The sequence below is a fragment of the Rhyacophila brunnea genome, unplaced genomic scaffold, assembly GCF_057557595.1.
Source record: "Rhyacophila brunnea isolate RB1 unplaced genomic scaffold, BYU_Rbru_1.0 scaffold_88, whole genome shotgun sequence".
In the NCBI taxonomy this organism is placed as follows: Eukaryota; Metazoa; Arthropoda; class Insecta; order Trichoptera; family Rhyacophilidae; genus Rhyacophila; species Rhyacophila brunnea.
The window spans coordinates 582,905-598,990 of record NW_028233359.1 but is presented as its reverse complement, the minus strand read 5'-3'; the positions used below and the strand labels follow the sequence as shown (position 1 = coordinate 598,990).

General features: G+C 34.5%; 1 protein-coding gene across 1 annotated transcript; it reads left to right on the top strand.

The window, feature by feature from the left end:
- The first annotated feature begins 7,619 nt into the window (after nucleotides 1-7,619).
- Nucleotides 7,620-14,895, top strand: LOC147063742 (uncharacterized). The gene is made up of 5 exons (XM_085959350.1): nucleotides 7,620-7,810; nucleotides 8,104-8,250; nucleotides 10,048-10,196; nucleotides 11,060-11,212; nucleotides 12,615-14,895. The coding sequence occupies exons 1-4, from the start codon at nucleotides 7,664-7,666 to the stop codon at nucleotides 11,076-11,078; spliced, it is 462 nt and encodes a 153-aa protein (XP_085815476.1). The 5' UTR covers nucleotides 7,620-7,663; the 3' UTR covers nucleotides 11,079-11,212; nucleotides 12,615-14,895.
- Nucleotides 14,896-16,086: the final 1,191 nt, after the last annotated feature.

Below are 16,086 nucleotides of genomic sequence, written 5' to 3'. Positions count from 1 at the left end.
TTGTTTTTACTTCGATTTTTGGAGTCCCGACATTACTTCAATTTAAATCAAGCACAATCTTAAAAAGCTTGACATAATCATAATTATAAATAGATACTTATTTAATTTTATAAAACGCGTTTTCTATCAGAAACCGTGTTTTTTCAGATCTTCAATTCCATCGTGTACAAATTAATTATTGTAATGTCCTTTAACACTTTATAGAAACCTACTCGATATATGTGAGAACGTGACTATAGTGTGGTACTTTATATATTTATGAAAATCCAGAATGTGGTTCTCGTTGACCTCATGTATGCCCATCCCTAATCTATTGTCTGCTTGTTTGCAGCTGGCTTGAAAATGGGATTGGTTTGATTTTGATAGATGAGGTTCATCATATTTACTACACTAACATTAACACATCTTCCACAAACCTAACGTATAGCTTAACGCTACATAAGACATTTTTTGGAAATCGATGTTACTACCGTTTTTTGCATGAAGAAATAATTTGACTTTGATAACTCGTCTCTGTGCTGGCAGAACACACTAACTGGAGAATACTAGTTTTGAGTAATTTGACTTTGAAGTTGTTAAAATGTTTGAAATGGTCTATCATGTGAGTTTATTAAGTAATTGTAAAAAGGATGTCTTTAAGATAAAGACTGTTTATTTATTAAGAAGGTTTTAGTTTAAGGAATTAGTGTCTTCTACTAGAACAGTGACGAAATGACGAATAACAGGAATGTATATTTATAACAAAAACACTGATAGGTTATAAATTTGATTTGTGATTTTTCTAGAATTCAATACGAAACGAGAAAGACCTTATAATTATGTTGTTTTGCAGGCAATCTGGGATCTAATTTTGACAGGTAAACAGTGGGATCACTCGTTTGAGAAATGCTTGTACATAAAGATACCTACTCTCAGTGTCTCGTATCTTAAGTTGGCGGTGATACTGTTCACAATAATTATTATGTATGGATGAAATATCGCAAGTAATTTTTAAGTACGCACAAGTAGGTATAAACTTTTAAAATTCATTAAAATTAGATCATTCAAAATATTCTGCGGAATGACGAAACCACAGACTTACTTTGACGCCATGCCAGCATGTGACGTGAGCATAATGTCATCGCATCATTATTCTGCTACAAAACAATAATGTTATGAGAAAAGTACTTTCTGAAAGAATCGGTCGATCAGTCATCATTAGTGACAGACATCACATTCAAATACTGTAGGTCAATGCACCACTCACACTAAACCAGATAAATAGGTTAGTGAAATAGTTGTACGAAGCGTGTATAACCGAGACGAGGATAATATTGAAATTTTGTCACAAAGCTGTGTCAGGATACATAGCCAACGGAAGAAAATATCGCATAATATACAATTACCTGCTCTACTGGTCCGTTATCTGAATACGAACATCCAGGTGTTGGATCTTCATCATGGAATGGATGTTTTGCGTCTACAACGAACTCGCGTTTAACGTCAACTAGCTGGAGGTCAATTGTGGGATTAATTTCAGCGAGACGCGTTGCCTGGTTCTGAAAGAAACGTTATGCATTTTTATAATCATATAAAAAAAAATTTTGAGCTCGCGTACCTATTTTATAACAATACATATTTATATAATTGAGGCAGGAAGCTGTCTAAATGTATGTCAAAAGGTTTTTGAAAGAAAGTTTGACATCCTCGTATGTTCTTCAAATCAAATCAAATTTATTTATTTTACATAATATAATGAACATAACAAATATCAAATTCAAAGCGTTCACGACATGACATAAAATATGTGTTAATAATTTTTAAAAATAAAAATACAGAGAATAAGTAATAAAATAAGTAATAAAATAAGAAATAAAATAAGAAAATAAATAAAATAAGTAACAAAATAAAAGTAGATGGAAGCACACAGAATGAACTTTGATAGACCCTATTTTAAAAACTTATAAAACAACGTCCACCTAAATTCACCCTCACGTAAGTGGAATATATCAATATCCAAAGCGATTTCATTAAACATGGTTACTGCCCTCCCAATTGGCATTACTAATGGCAGGTTAGTTCTGCACCATGGGAGAACAAACAGCGGATGCCCTCGACTCTTAAGGTAATTATCAGAGACACACAAGCCAACACCACCAAGAATGGCAGAGTTCACATTTACGCCTTTTGTTTTTTATTTATTTATTAAAAAATATATAGCTAAATAAAGATCCATTCTAAATTTTAAGCTACAGTATGTAAGCATCCCTAAGAGAAAATCAGTCGGATCTTAAACAATTAGTAAAAAATATAAACCTATCTGCTTTCTTCACGCCGTGGGTCCCAGGTTCGAATCCTAGGTCTGGCAAGTACACATATTGTTTTTCAATTTATGTCTGTCAGGGTATGGACCTAATAGGTTGAGCAAGTGGCTGACATCCATTTCTCGTAAAAACAAAATCTGTTAATACAAACCTCTACTCTGTGGAGGCCCATATGATCCTATTAGGATCGGACATGGTCGAAAAAAAAGGTATTCTGCTAAAATAATTATAAAAAATCGCAGGAATGGACTTAATAAATAAAAACTAACCTCAAAATCGCAACTGAAATCACCTGTGTTCTCCTGCTTTATATATGTGCGCGTATCAGTGCTGTTTTTATGGCTAGTCAACAATCGTATGCAATGTGCTAGAGTCAACTTTACAACTTTCTGTTCTGTTGTAGTATTATATAAGTGTTGCCGAAATGCAGTTGATAATATTCCGTGTAGCTATTATCTGATAAACAATAATGTACCTATTGAATTTTGTAGGTATTATGGTACAGATGATATTATTGTCGATTACACCGACTAAACGTAGAACTATTATCGTAACTAATAGGGTGTTCATCCAAAACTTTCGAATGCGATTTTACGCCAGATACATAATACCCCCGTTTAATTGCGTTCATCAAAATTTAGTACATAAGCATCTCGCCGAACCCGAACACCTAATGCCCCTCTACCATAAGTTTAGCGAACCGATTGCTAAATTCGGCAGAGTCCATTTTTGACACATCGCAACTGACACCCCGCGTTTGTTGATAATTGTCATAGGTACTTGTTTTCTTCCGTATTTCATTATGATTCGTGTATTATTTTGATTATTGTATAATGGTACTACCTATTTTACAATTGATTCTATAATTGGTGCTTCATTTTATTCAATCATGAATGTTTTATTTATAGGTAGTAAACTTTGCTTTCGTAGATAAAGCTAATCTACAATGCCGTAAATTTCGTAAAAGCGGCGACGCTCGAGTCTCGTTAGTAAATACACATCAGACGCAGATTCATGAAATCAAATAAATACAAGTAATATAATATTTTGAACAACTCAATTCACATGATTATGCTGGAATCGATTTATGCATAATAATTATATGGTAGGTAGGTATACTATCACGATAACCATTTACTTTCATTTGTTTATATTGCAATGATTATTTATTCAATAACGTTTATTCGGCATTCGGATTATCCGGCCATAATGTAGTATTAATCGAAAAATAAAAGAAATAATATGAAAGTAAATGTAATAGCGAGTTCAAAATATATGGACCACTAGGGATATCTAGCGGCAAAATGTGAGAAATGGTCATTTATTTGACAGTTAAGTGCCCATAGACATCAAAAACTGACATAGAGAAAAAAATATTTTTCTGTTTTAATATAAGGAATACTTGTTTCAAATAGACGCGCATGTACAAACACCGTTATTTGAATGGAGCATAATAGAACACGGCGGCGCCCGTATATACAATTTCGAAGATAAGTGGGTGAACACTCGACAAGTTTTATTACGGCAATAAACGGTTTCGGCGTAAGGTGAGACCGTCATAAACCATTCGGTTCGGCTTATTTCCATGGAAACCCTATAAAACGTATGTCCTGTCTCTGGAGACTAGTAGAGAGTGGAGCCGTCACGAGAAAGACATAGTCAGTGTTTAAGTTATAGGAGAAAAAAACCCAATTTGATTTATTTATCATTGGTTATTATATACCGATCTAATGATCTGAAAAACTATCGACCAATTCTGTATAAGGTTTTCACGAAAATACTCTCAAACTATCTCGAAACTAAAAAAGAGCGCTACCAGGAGTACAAACTGCCATTATATCTTGGTTTTATGGACTATGAAAAGGCGTTAGATTCCATCAAAAAAATCTCAATTATAGAAGCCCTTAGCAAACAAGGGATTTCCAGACGCTACAAAAACATATTGAACAGTATATACAGTGATGCCACAGCATGCGTGAAACTCCACAAACGGTCGTGTAAATTCCCCATTAACAAAGGTGTCCGGCAAGGTGATACCATTTCACCTAAACTATTCACCGCTACTCTTGAGGACTTATTTAGGAAACTTAATTGGGAGGAAAAAGGTGTTCCAATTAATGGGGTACACCTCAGTCACCTGCGCTTTGCAGATGATATTGTTATACTCTCACAAGACCCGAAAGACCTCCAAGGTAGAATGCAAGAACTCGCGGATGTCAGTCAAACGGTCGGTCTAAAGATAAATGTCTCAAAGACAAAAGTGATGAGGAACTGTTTTTCGGACCCTGCGATTATTTGTATTTCTGGCACCCAACTCGAGCAAGTCAGCAGCTACGTCTATCTCGGACAGCAGGTGTCCATAGACGGAAGCATGCACGATGAAATTGCTCGAAGGGCCAGGCTGAGATGGAGTGCTTTCGGACGTCTGAATAGTATCTTCAAGAGTGACCTACCATTATGTCTTAAGCGTAGGGTGTTCAACCAATGTGTGCTACCCGTGCTCACGTATGGCTGCGAGACGTGGACCCTCAACACGAGAGATGTCCAAAGGCTAAGAGTCACACAGCGAGGCATGGAGAGGTGCATGTTGGGCATCACGCGAAAGGACCGTTAGAGAAACGAATGGGTTAGGAAGCAGACAAGAGTACGCGATGTAGTAGACGTTGCCAAACAGCTGAAATGGAGATGGGCGGGACACATTGCTCGCCGAAAGAACGGCCGCTGAACAAATGCCGTCATCCAGTGGTACCCAAGGGGCACGAAACGGCCACAGGATCGCCCTAAAAGCCGCTGGATTGACGAACTGGTAAAGTTCGGCGGACATACGTGGCAGCGAACGACACAAGACCGAGAGAGTTGGAGAAAGCTTGGGGAGGCCTTCATCCAGCAGTGGATTGACCCCAGCTGATGATGATTATATACCGAAATGCGCTGTTCTCGTTATGATTGAGGAAATGCTGACGATCATTTTCGTACCATTGTTTTGTTTAGACAACACAACATACACATTATTAAATTGTGTCACCGTCTAAGGGTGTATTTTTATTAGGGGAATATATATTCGCACAATTGAATAGACTGTTTTCACAAAGCGGTTACAACATTCACACTTGTTTCTCCATCTAAATGCGCCCATTCATGCAGCGTCTCGAGACAATGGTGTCGCGTGTGAAACGGCTCTAAGATTAAAACGTATTGCTAACTCCAACCTTCGATATAAGACTGCACAAAGGGAATAAAAAAAACACATTATACAAATGAACGAACCTGATGTATTGGCCCGTAATCTGAATAAGAACAACCCGGTTGAGGATCTTCAATCTCACATAATGGGTCTTTTACATCTTCAATAATCTCGCGCTTGATGATGGATAGTTGATCATCCGTCTCAGGTTTTATATTAGAGAGGTCCGCTAAAAGATACTGAAAGAAACATTATGGTTAACACAGTAAAACCACTTTCACTTTCAATGACTAATTATAGTCAAAATGAATTAGAAGATAACCTGCCATAACCTAAATCATAAATGTATCGTAGCTGTCAAAATGTATAATCGAGTTATTTTTTTAAATCAACGTTTAATATCATTGTATGTCTCTACGAAGTTTATAAAAAAGCAACATATTATAATAATATATTATTCGTTGTTAGTCACAATACAGAGTGGTTGTAAAAGAAATCAGTTTCCTAAAACTAACCTCGAAATTGCAACTTGAAACGTCGGCATACTCCTGCTTTATATGAATGCGAACTTCAGGGCTGATTGGGAGGCTAGTCTGCGTATCAAACAAAGGCTTGCCTTCTGTATCAGACTGTGCTCCATCACATTCTCGCTTTACGTCCATTTTTATAGTAAATGTCGGGAAGAACGTGACAAGCAGGATCCATTCAAGGTACATTAATTTAAGAGAAGTGTTGCCGCAATACGTAATCATTTATTATGTATGGCCGAAATACTGAAATCTATTCCGTGTAGCGATCAAACAATAAAATGTGTTTTACTGGATTTAAGTTTTGTACTATTCTATTTGAGTAGTTTTTTTTCTATTCGGGTTTTGCCTTTCGATATTTTCAAGTACTAGGTACACGTATTCACCAATGGCAAATACCCACTAACAGCGTAGGTAGGTATAATGTTATACCCATGGCTATTGGGACTCTCCCCATAGTCTTAATTACCTATGTAATTATTAGGTGTAACCATGTCACCTGACCTTCTAGTGGACAATGGGCGTACGTACGTTCAAAATTCCTAAATTAACTGTCAAAATATTCAACATGTACTTAGCACGTAAGAATTATTGTTTATCTAATTATAATAATAGTACCTACCTAATATGTCAGGGAAGAATGTGATTGTGCCGAATAAAATAAACGAAAGCCAAAGAAACTTAATATTCAGGTGTAGGTATGTAAAAAGAAAAGATGGCTTCACTGCTCAATGTAAAAAGAGTACAATAGAAAAAATAGGCACATAGTCGCGGGAGGACGTGGTATTGAGTTCGTGAATTCCCTCGCTAAAAACTTAACAACAAAACGAATTCAGATAATTAATAATAATTAGAATATAAGCGATATAATTAGCATCAGGAACGTAACAATAAAAGATTAATTTTGATACTGTTAAACATAATTCCTTGTGAAAATAACCGTTTAAAATATAAAGCAACTTGTTCAACAAAGAAAGACATTTAATTTTTGTGAATCCCGGGTCCTACCAACATCCCGAGCTAGCCACAGGACCAGAGATATCTCAATACCTACACTAATATTTTTAACCTATATAATAAATCAATTAATACAATAAAGTAGGGAAACTTTATTGCCTACCTACCCATTCAGTAAGGCTCAAGTTGTAGGTAAGTATAACGAACAAGACATTGTCAAAGGGCCATGTCTTTTGACGTTGCCTTGTCTATCCGTGCATGATGCAAATCACACCCAATGTACGTGTGCCTGGCTTAAAATACGTGTGGCATTTGGTTTGTATTTCACTGACAGATATGTTGTTTTGCCGCGTTGATGATTAATATTGTATTTAACAACATCTGTAGAAGAAAACTTGAAAATAGAAAAAATGCAGATGGGCCATTTTGGCATTTGAAAACCGAGATGCGCTGATCTCGTTATGATTGAGGAAATGCTCATTTTCATTTTCGCTTCATTGTTTTGTTTTGACAACAAAACATTATATAATTATTATTAAGGTGTATCACTGAGTCAAGTTAGCGTTTGTATCTATTATTAATTGATATTAGTTTCGACGGTAAACACTTTTCAGTATTGTGGCAACACTTTTCTAATATTAACCTGAATGTATCCTGTCTGTCACGTTGTTCCTGCCATATTTACACTTAACATGGATGTAAAGCAAGAATGTGATGGAGAACACTCCAATATAGAAGGCAAGCCTTTGTTTGACACGCTGACTAGCCATCCGAACAACCCGGACCCTCGCACTCATGTAACGCAAGAGAATGCGGACGTTTCAAGTTGCAATTTCGAGGTTAGTTTTTGGAAACTAAGTTATTTTACAATAACATTAGATTGCGAATAACAATGATTGGTTTAATATTATAAACTGTGCTTTTTAACAAACTATGTAGGAACATAAGTTGATATTAAACTTTGTTTAAAAAAAATACATGTTTATACAATACAAATACAATACATGTGATATAGGTTAGGTTATCTACCTATTCATATTAAATATAATTATTATACATCGTTGTACGGACGTTACATAAACTGGAATTGGTTTTATAGTTCTATATATGCTTTTAATAATGCTTTTTTCAGTACCATAAGGCGGACCTCTCCGATAAAACATTCGATAATCAACCAGCTGTCGTCAAGCGCGAGATTATTGATGATATATCACACCCATTATATGATCAAGATCCTCAACAAGGTTGTTCGTATTCAGATTATAGGCCAATACATCAGGTTCGTTCAATAGTACGTAGGTATATGTGCCGTTTTCTTCCATTGATGCCGTCTTATATTGAAGTTTTGAATTTGTAATGCATCTTTGAATATTGATTAGGAACCTTTATATTATAAGTCGGTCAAACTTGTTTCCTTTATTGATTGCGGAGTAGATTCGAGCTATTGGCAATTGCTAAAACAAATATTTTGAGACAGTTATGAGTAGGTATATACATCTTTTGTTAAATCACGGAAATATATTTAAATATGATGATTTATACATCACATGCATTCGAATGTAAAGCAATAATTAATGCGATTATCTAAAATTGTGCTCAATTGTTTGGTGAATAAAATTAATCGCCCGTAAGTCATTTTTATGTAGGAAATAGAAGCATATTGTCTATAAAAAGAACTACTTGCAGCCATAAAATACCATAAACGGAAGCAATATCTACGTGAAATGGGGTGAGAATAGACCAATTCTATTGTCAAAACTTTTTGTAACATTAATGTAAGCCTCAAATTTACTAAATTACCTACCATGCTGCATGACAACATAAATTTAAACATTCCAGCTAAACGGTTTGACAGGTCAAAACTGGCCTACTGCGCATGCGTTATAAATAAACCGGAATAGTTTTAGATATAACGTTTAGTTCACTGTACCAGCAAACTTCAAACCATTTTCTGACCGTCAGAAGTGGTTTGGTTTGGATTTTTCTGTTCGTACACGTTTAGTTACTAAATTACTCGCCTTTTGAATAAACTACTCGCCTGATCCGAACCGGGCTTAAGGGTGTATCCATGAGCGCAGCGATAAAATCAAACCTCATTGACGTGCCTATTCAATCGTGAAGACTCGACAGCTGAATGGCAATTTTTGAACAAAGCGGTACGCAAACAAGAAGCAAAACGCAACAGTATTTCCAAAGGAGGCATAGTGCTTCAAACGGTGTCCAATAATGCAACAAAAATACTGAATGCACATTTATGGTCGCGTAAGAGTTTGCATTATATTTTTGTCTATGCTCACATGACAGCTAGTTGGGGTTGTCATTAGATTTTCCATCCTGGAAATGAATATATCTGCCAATGGTTTCGATAACCGGAATCATTTCACATCGTCTTCATTTCGCCTCGTCTGTTATTTTGAATGGATCCGTCCGGTTACCAACTCTTAACAACTAAATTTCAGCGTGAATCACTTCCATTTTGGATACGTGTAAAATAACCTAAAATGTGGTAATGATATTATCATATTATTTAATCAGTACTTATTAGTTATCGCTGAATTCTTAAAACGATTGATTGTTAAAGAACATGCTTACTTCAATATTACCTTATAATAGTGTTATTACAATATTCAGTACCTACGAGAATGTGAACGGAACTTCCGATGTATTTTACAAACCTAATATTAATAAAATATGTATGTACACGATACATACTTTATTGCGAATTTAAATACAAAACAACACTTCCAACGGTAATATGTAAAAGACAAAAAACAATAAATAAAGAACCTTTCAACATAACGTTCCGACATGCGTCTCCGCGCCTCAACCGTCAAAGCTTATGAAACTCAAAAGTCTCCGCCACTTTCAGACGCGATTGTCAAAATCTAATTAGAAATTAAATTTCTCATACATTCTAATCACTTTCTCATACAATGACTTCGATACTGGTTCGTAAAAAATTGCCCTTCTAGGTGGTCATAGTCCAGAAACTTTACATTCTTTATGTCGTTTGATTTTTTATATTGTTAGTGTAAATATTATGATTGATTTATGTTTGTATTTTATTTCTTGACAGACTCCGCTCGTATACCGCGACATGGATTGTATGATTGCACCTGATATCTTTGAGAGACAATCTGCACAGTTATTTGGTGAACTTGAAGTGCAAGAAATGGACATCAAAAAGGAAATAGCGCTTACTTCTGCGAAACAAGTCCGTCTAAGGTTACACAGAGCTTCATTTTTCGATAGAAATTTTGTTTGCAACGTGTGTTGTAATTTTTTTTCAACTGCGCACATTTTGAAGTACCATAAACGTATGCACGATGCGTCGCTGACTTTAGGTGAAGTGACTTTTCCATGCGCACAAGCCGTCGACAAAAGCAGTCACTTGTATGAAAAGTTTGATGCGTCAACGTTTGGCAGTGGTTCACAGGTGACTCATATAATTAATATATATGCTCATTTGATTATTGTTGTTAGGTATATAATGTATTATAATACATTGTCATCTGATACGTATCTGTATACTATACTAAACTTATATATATATATTATATTGTAATACAAAATGGGTATCATCCAGCGGCAAAGGGTGTAAATAGGCTGCTAATATTCAACATGAATATGGTGCACACAAAACTTCATCGTTCGTATCTACGTATTTATTTTCATTGAAGTAACACCAAAATAATTTACTGATAGTTTTTAAAATTTAACAAAATCCCTGTGAACCTAAGCCTCAATATATTATATCATACAGAATTTTTGATATTTTATAGATGGAAGAATTTTTTTATTTATTTTGGTTGGGTATAGGTAAGGCTTAATGGATTTTAAAAAACAAACCCAGCCATCTGTAATATGTACTCTCAATTGAACTAAAACAAACAAGAATGACCGCAAGAGTGCACTATTTTGTCGGATTGCCCATAACATTGGAATGTCGTTCGGTGATTATACATTTACCTACCAAATTAAGTCATAATTTGGGGGCCACCGATGGAAGAAAGAGCTCTGGGAAACTCTTTCTGGCTAATCGTAATCATGATACTGTTACATAATATTAATAATGTTGTTATTTTCAGAAGCGTGAAAACGTTCTGATGAATATTAAGTATGAGAATAATGATGAGGGAGTTATCGTCAAAGAAGAATTTGTCGAGAATGCAATGCACCAAATTAATGATGAATTAACTCAACCTGGCTGCTCTTACCTACAATACAAGCCATTAGATGAGGTATGCTTAGTTGTTTTTTTAAGTCCGATGAAACTTTAAATTGTAAAAAAGATTATAAGTTAAATTTAATTTTTTTTTTTCGAAAAATCGACACCTTCATGGCATTAACATTTGAAAATGATTTCGGGCATGTGGCCTTAGTATTCTCAATCAAGCAAATTCTGGGCGAGGAATTTGGTCTACTTTTATTAAAGCACTGTCGGTCGTATAGTATGGGAAATGTAGGCTTCTAATACGTTAAATACTGCTGGTTTATCAGCTTATTCCAGTGACTTCACGAAGCCGCACACTAAGTAATCCAGAGATATAACATCGCACAACCCTGTATTCCAACTGACAGGTTCATTTCTTAAAATCAATCTATCGCCAAATCTTGATTTAAATAAGGCGATGGTTGCGGTGACTCTTTGGCACATCCTATTGAAATGACTGTTCTGCCGAAAGATTCCGTATTAAAACAAAATATAAATCATAGTTCGATAGGGATATCCATTGACCTTAACGTGGAGCTTTGGACCCATTTTTTAATAAATGTTCGACGATGCCACCAGCCTGTAAACCGCACCAAACGGTGCTTTTTTGTGGATCTAGGGAGTCTTCTAAAGTGGTCCTTTTCCGTGTGGGCAATTTTCCTTATTAACAAAGCCGTTAAGCAAAAATGAGCCTCATTGCTAAACGCAATTTTGCCCTAAAATGCAGTTATAAGCTGCGTAAATCGACAACAGCTTTTCTAAGTAAATTTGGATGTTTTATTAGCGTTGTTCTATTCATGAAGATTTGCCGTACTAGTTATACTAATCATTAGGTATGCTCACATACTGTTACTTAAGTATTTTTATTTAGCTACATATTTTTTCCGACTTATACGCAGCGTAAATGAAAACTCTGCACTTCTTGTTGGCATTGGTTTGTGTGTCTCTTATAATTATCTTAGGAGTTGAAGGCATCGATTGTTTGTTTTCCCAAGGTATAACACTAAAATGCCATTGGTAATGCCAATTGGGAGGGCAATAAGTTTTTACAACCAAATCACTTCAGATATTGACATATTTCACCTGGGTCAGGATGAGTATAAGTGGGTATTGTTTTATAAATTCTTAAAATAGGGTCTGCTAACTCATTTGGTGACTTCCTTGTTATTTTTTTTTAATGTCTAAACTAATCCATGCCATGTTGTAATTATAGCATATAATTTGTAATGTTCACCGTATTAAAAAAAAAAGATTTTGATCATAAATGTCAACGAGTGGCGCAGTGTAACGTATCGTTTTAACAGAAAAACACTTAACAAGCGACGTAATATCAGTGCTATATTAGAGAACATTAGAACATAAGTATATTTAATTGATATTTTATAGATAGTATTGCTTTGGATTTATTAATATTCCTATTCTTTTTGTAGATTTCTACCCATAAATGTTTTGCAGTACGCAAGAGTGAACCACTGGATATCGTTAAAAAAGATACGGTTGATAATGACCCGAGTAACAACAAAATAGCACATGCAATCAAAAAAAACAGAAAAATGATGATGCAGCATTCGGAAATAACCATCGATGAACAGAACATCAAACATGAATTTCAGAAATTCTACTTGCCAAAGGAGGTTCGAATTAAGTTGGGAAGAGTTACATATTTTCCACGTAACTTTATTTGTAATAATTGTTGTGGAGTGTTTGAAACTGTAAAACATTTAAATAATCACTACGTTTCATGCATGAAGTCTAACCATCTTAAAACTGGTGAAAAACGTTATCAATGCGATGTGTGTTTTAAAAAAATTCTGCAAATTGGTAATTTAAAAAGACATAAAATGACACATACGGGTGAAAAACCACACAAATGCGATGTGTGTTTTAAAAAATTCATCGCAAAGGGTGAACTCAAAAACCATAAACTGATCCATACTGGTGAAAAACCACATCAATGCGATGTGTGTTATAAAAAATTTCTACGAATTAATCATTTAAAAACACATAAAATGACACATACAGGTGAAAAACCACATCAATGCGATGTGTGTTTTAAAAAGTTCATCACAAGTAGTGAACTCAAAACACATAAAATGACACATAGTGGTGAAAAACGACATCAATGCGATGTGTGTTTTAAAAAATTTCTGCAAATTAGATATTTAAGAACACATCAAATGACACATACGGGTGAAAAACCACATCAATGCGATGTGTGTTTTAAAAAATTTCTGTATATTTATCATTTAAAGGCACATCAAATGACACATACGGGTGAAAAACCTCACCAATGCGATGTATGTTTTAAAAAATTCTTCACAATTAGTGTACTCAAAAGACATAAAATTATGCATACCGATGAAAAAACACTGAATGCAATGTGAGTTTTTATAAAAATCTGAAAATATTCAACTCAAAAGACATTTAATAATTACACATTCTGGTGAAAAACCACGAACAATCTTTCACTTGCAGAAATCAATAATAATTAGATCAATAAACTCACTAAAACCTTAAGGTGATACATCAGTGAAACGGAAAATAATTTTCAACTATTGGCGCGTCGAAATTTTGAACTCGCTCGCATTCTGAAAGAGAACGTCTAGCTGGAAACACGTCACTTTGTTTCGTGATAACGACGGGCGTATTTCTTCTTAAATCGTGTAAAGATAACTAAAAACGTTACCCATTTACTTTAAAAAGAAAACATGTCAATGAATATATTATTATTGTTACTAATAGAACAATACACAGTACATAAAATGGACGTATGTTGGATTTATATGACAAATTATATTTAGTTTGGCTTGCGTCATTTGCACACGCGACCTGCAATCCGCGCATCGCCTAGCCACGATCTTTTTAGACCGTGCGTCAACTGAGATACAGCCTTAACCCCCCTCCATCACCTATGCCGAATTTTATTCATAAGACACCATGAAGAGCATCAGAAGTCGATATGCGGTTATACATATTACAGAATAACAAAATTGAGATAGATTTAAATAGAGATAAACTAGGTTCGCTTTCCATTGCCATGCATTCTATTACAAGCGCAATAGGTAGGTTCTCTAAAATAAATCACCAAGTTGTGTTTTTAAATATGTATATAGAGATATCTAGAAAAACCTATTTATCTGAACAATTCTAAATAAAATAACAAAACAGCTTGACAGGGCTGTAAATTACATTATCAACTTTTCTAGTATCCAAAAGAATAGTTATTAACCTACTATAAGTCCGATAAGAAGAAATTGGCGATAACAGGAAGTCTGTAGATGCATAAAGGAGACTTCTCAGTGACGTACCTGTCATGGCGGCAACGCGCGCACGGCATGCGTGTTTTAAATAATGTATCGACTCCTTCGACGCGACTCTTTTCTTTGCAATTCACTATAGTTTACTAATAATAATTGTAACTGCAGTCCTGATCGTTTTACACATATTTTTCATAACACCACGGGAGCGTGTCATGAAATAATAAATTTAAGGGCGTACCTCGTTTTATAACGAAATGCGAGCTGCACTGCACGGGATATTAAGTTCATGGTTTTAACTCGTGGACAAGAAGTTCTTGTTCGAGAACAGTTGCAAATTTGATCCTTGGTGATATATTTATAAAGTATTGAATTTCTATAGCAATAATTCCTACTCAGCTTGTAATATTTAGAATTATTTGTATGGTAAATGAAACTAATTAAAATAATAAATATACCTATTTAGATACAAAATCGTTTTTATTATTGTATTTTCCTGTGTTGATATTCGTTATGACCAACGATTGTGTTATGAAATTCTGTTGTCAAATGAGATATACATATTTCCATAGTGAAAATTTACCGTTTGACAGTACCTAGGTACCTAAGTTATCGATCATTTTTTGTGAAACCATCCATTTCCGTTGCCAATTTTATCATTTTAAAAGTTGTTAGCCAAGGCCTACTATACCTACGATAACATTCAATCATTGATACCAACCGTACTATAATTATAATACAACACTATAAATTTAATTACGCGAAATATTGATTCAGTAAACTGTTACATTTTGATTACAAATATATGTTTAAAAAAAGTTATTGAAACCAGCACATTTTCCATGTATATAAAGTATATAAATATAGTTAAGCCTAACAAGATAGAAAGTAAGATGAACGTAAATATAAGGGAAATATGAGTACCTAATATGAATGAGGAAGAATGTTGAATAATTATAGACATAAGGGACATTTTTAAAAATATATAAGTATATAATATATAATATTATATTATGTGTGTTAAGAATATTATTAAAATTTATACATACTTTGAGTGATCTAAGATAGAACAGAAAAAGATAAAAATACAATTGGAAAAAAACATAAATTTTTAAAATTGGATTAATGTCCATAATACAAAATTTTGGAGATAGCGCGTTCAAACGAAACAGGAGAATCAACGGTGGAGAAATACATATTGTAATTTAATTTAAATACTTACATGACTAACAGATTTCTATTTTCAAACTTAACACACTATTATATACAATTATTCACATGTTATATACAGGCTTCCATTCTAATTTACGCAAATCTACACAAAAGGTGAACCTCAATCATCATGTTCCGTACCACCTTACCAGGTTTTCCATCCACGTCTTTCACAAACAGCTTAAAAAGCATAGGACGTGAGATTTACTTCTGGAAACAATCGTTTTAAACGGAATTTCTGCATACGGTTCGTTTATCCAAGTGACTATTGGATCAAGTTAAGTACCTGTTTAGCCCTTTCAAATGTTCCAGGGTGGACGTTAGTAAGGGACCAACGTCCCAAGGGTGTGTCACTATATAGTTTTAACACGGCAACAAGGCATGGGGCTTGATGACAGTAACTAATCGTCGCTATAGGATTTGTTTCCCGAAT

Bases quoted from the DNA above. Each gene is read 5' to 3' on its own strand.
- LOC147063742 (XM_085959350.1), top strand. From the start codon at position 7,664: ATGGATGTAAAGCAAGAATGTGATGGAGAACACTCCAATATAGAAGGC. The intron at 7,811-8,103 runs GTTAGTTTTTGG...TGCTTTTTTCAG, and splicing joins TTTCAAGTTGCAATTTCGAG to TACCATAAGGCGGACCTCTC. The intron at 8,251-10,047 runs GTTCGTTCAATA...ATTTCTTGACAG, and splicing joins ATTATAGGCCAATACATCAG to ACTCCGCTCGTATACCGCGA.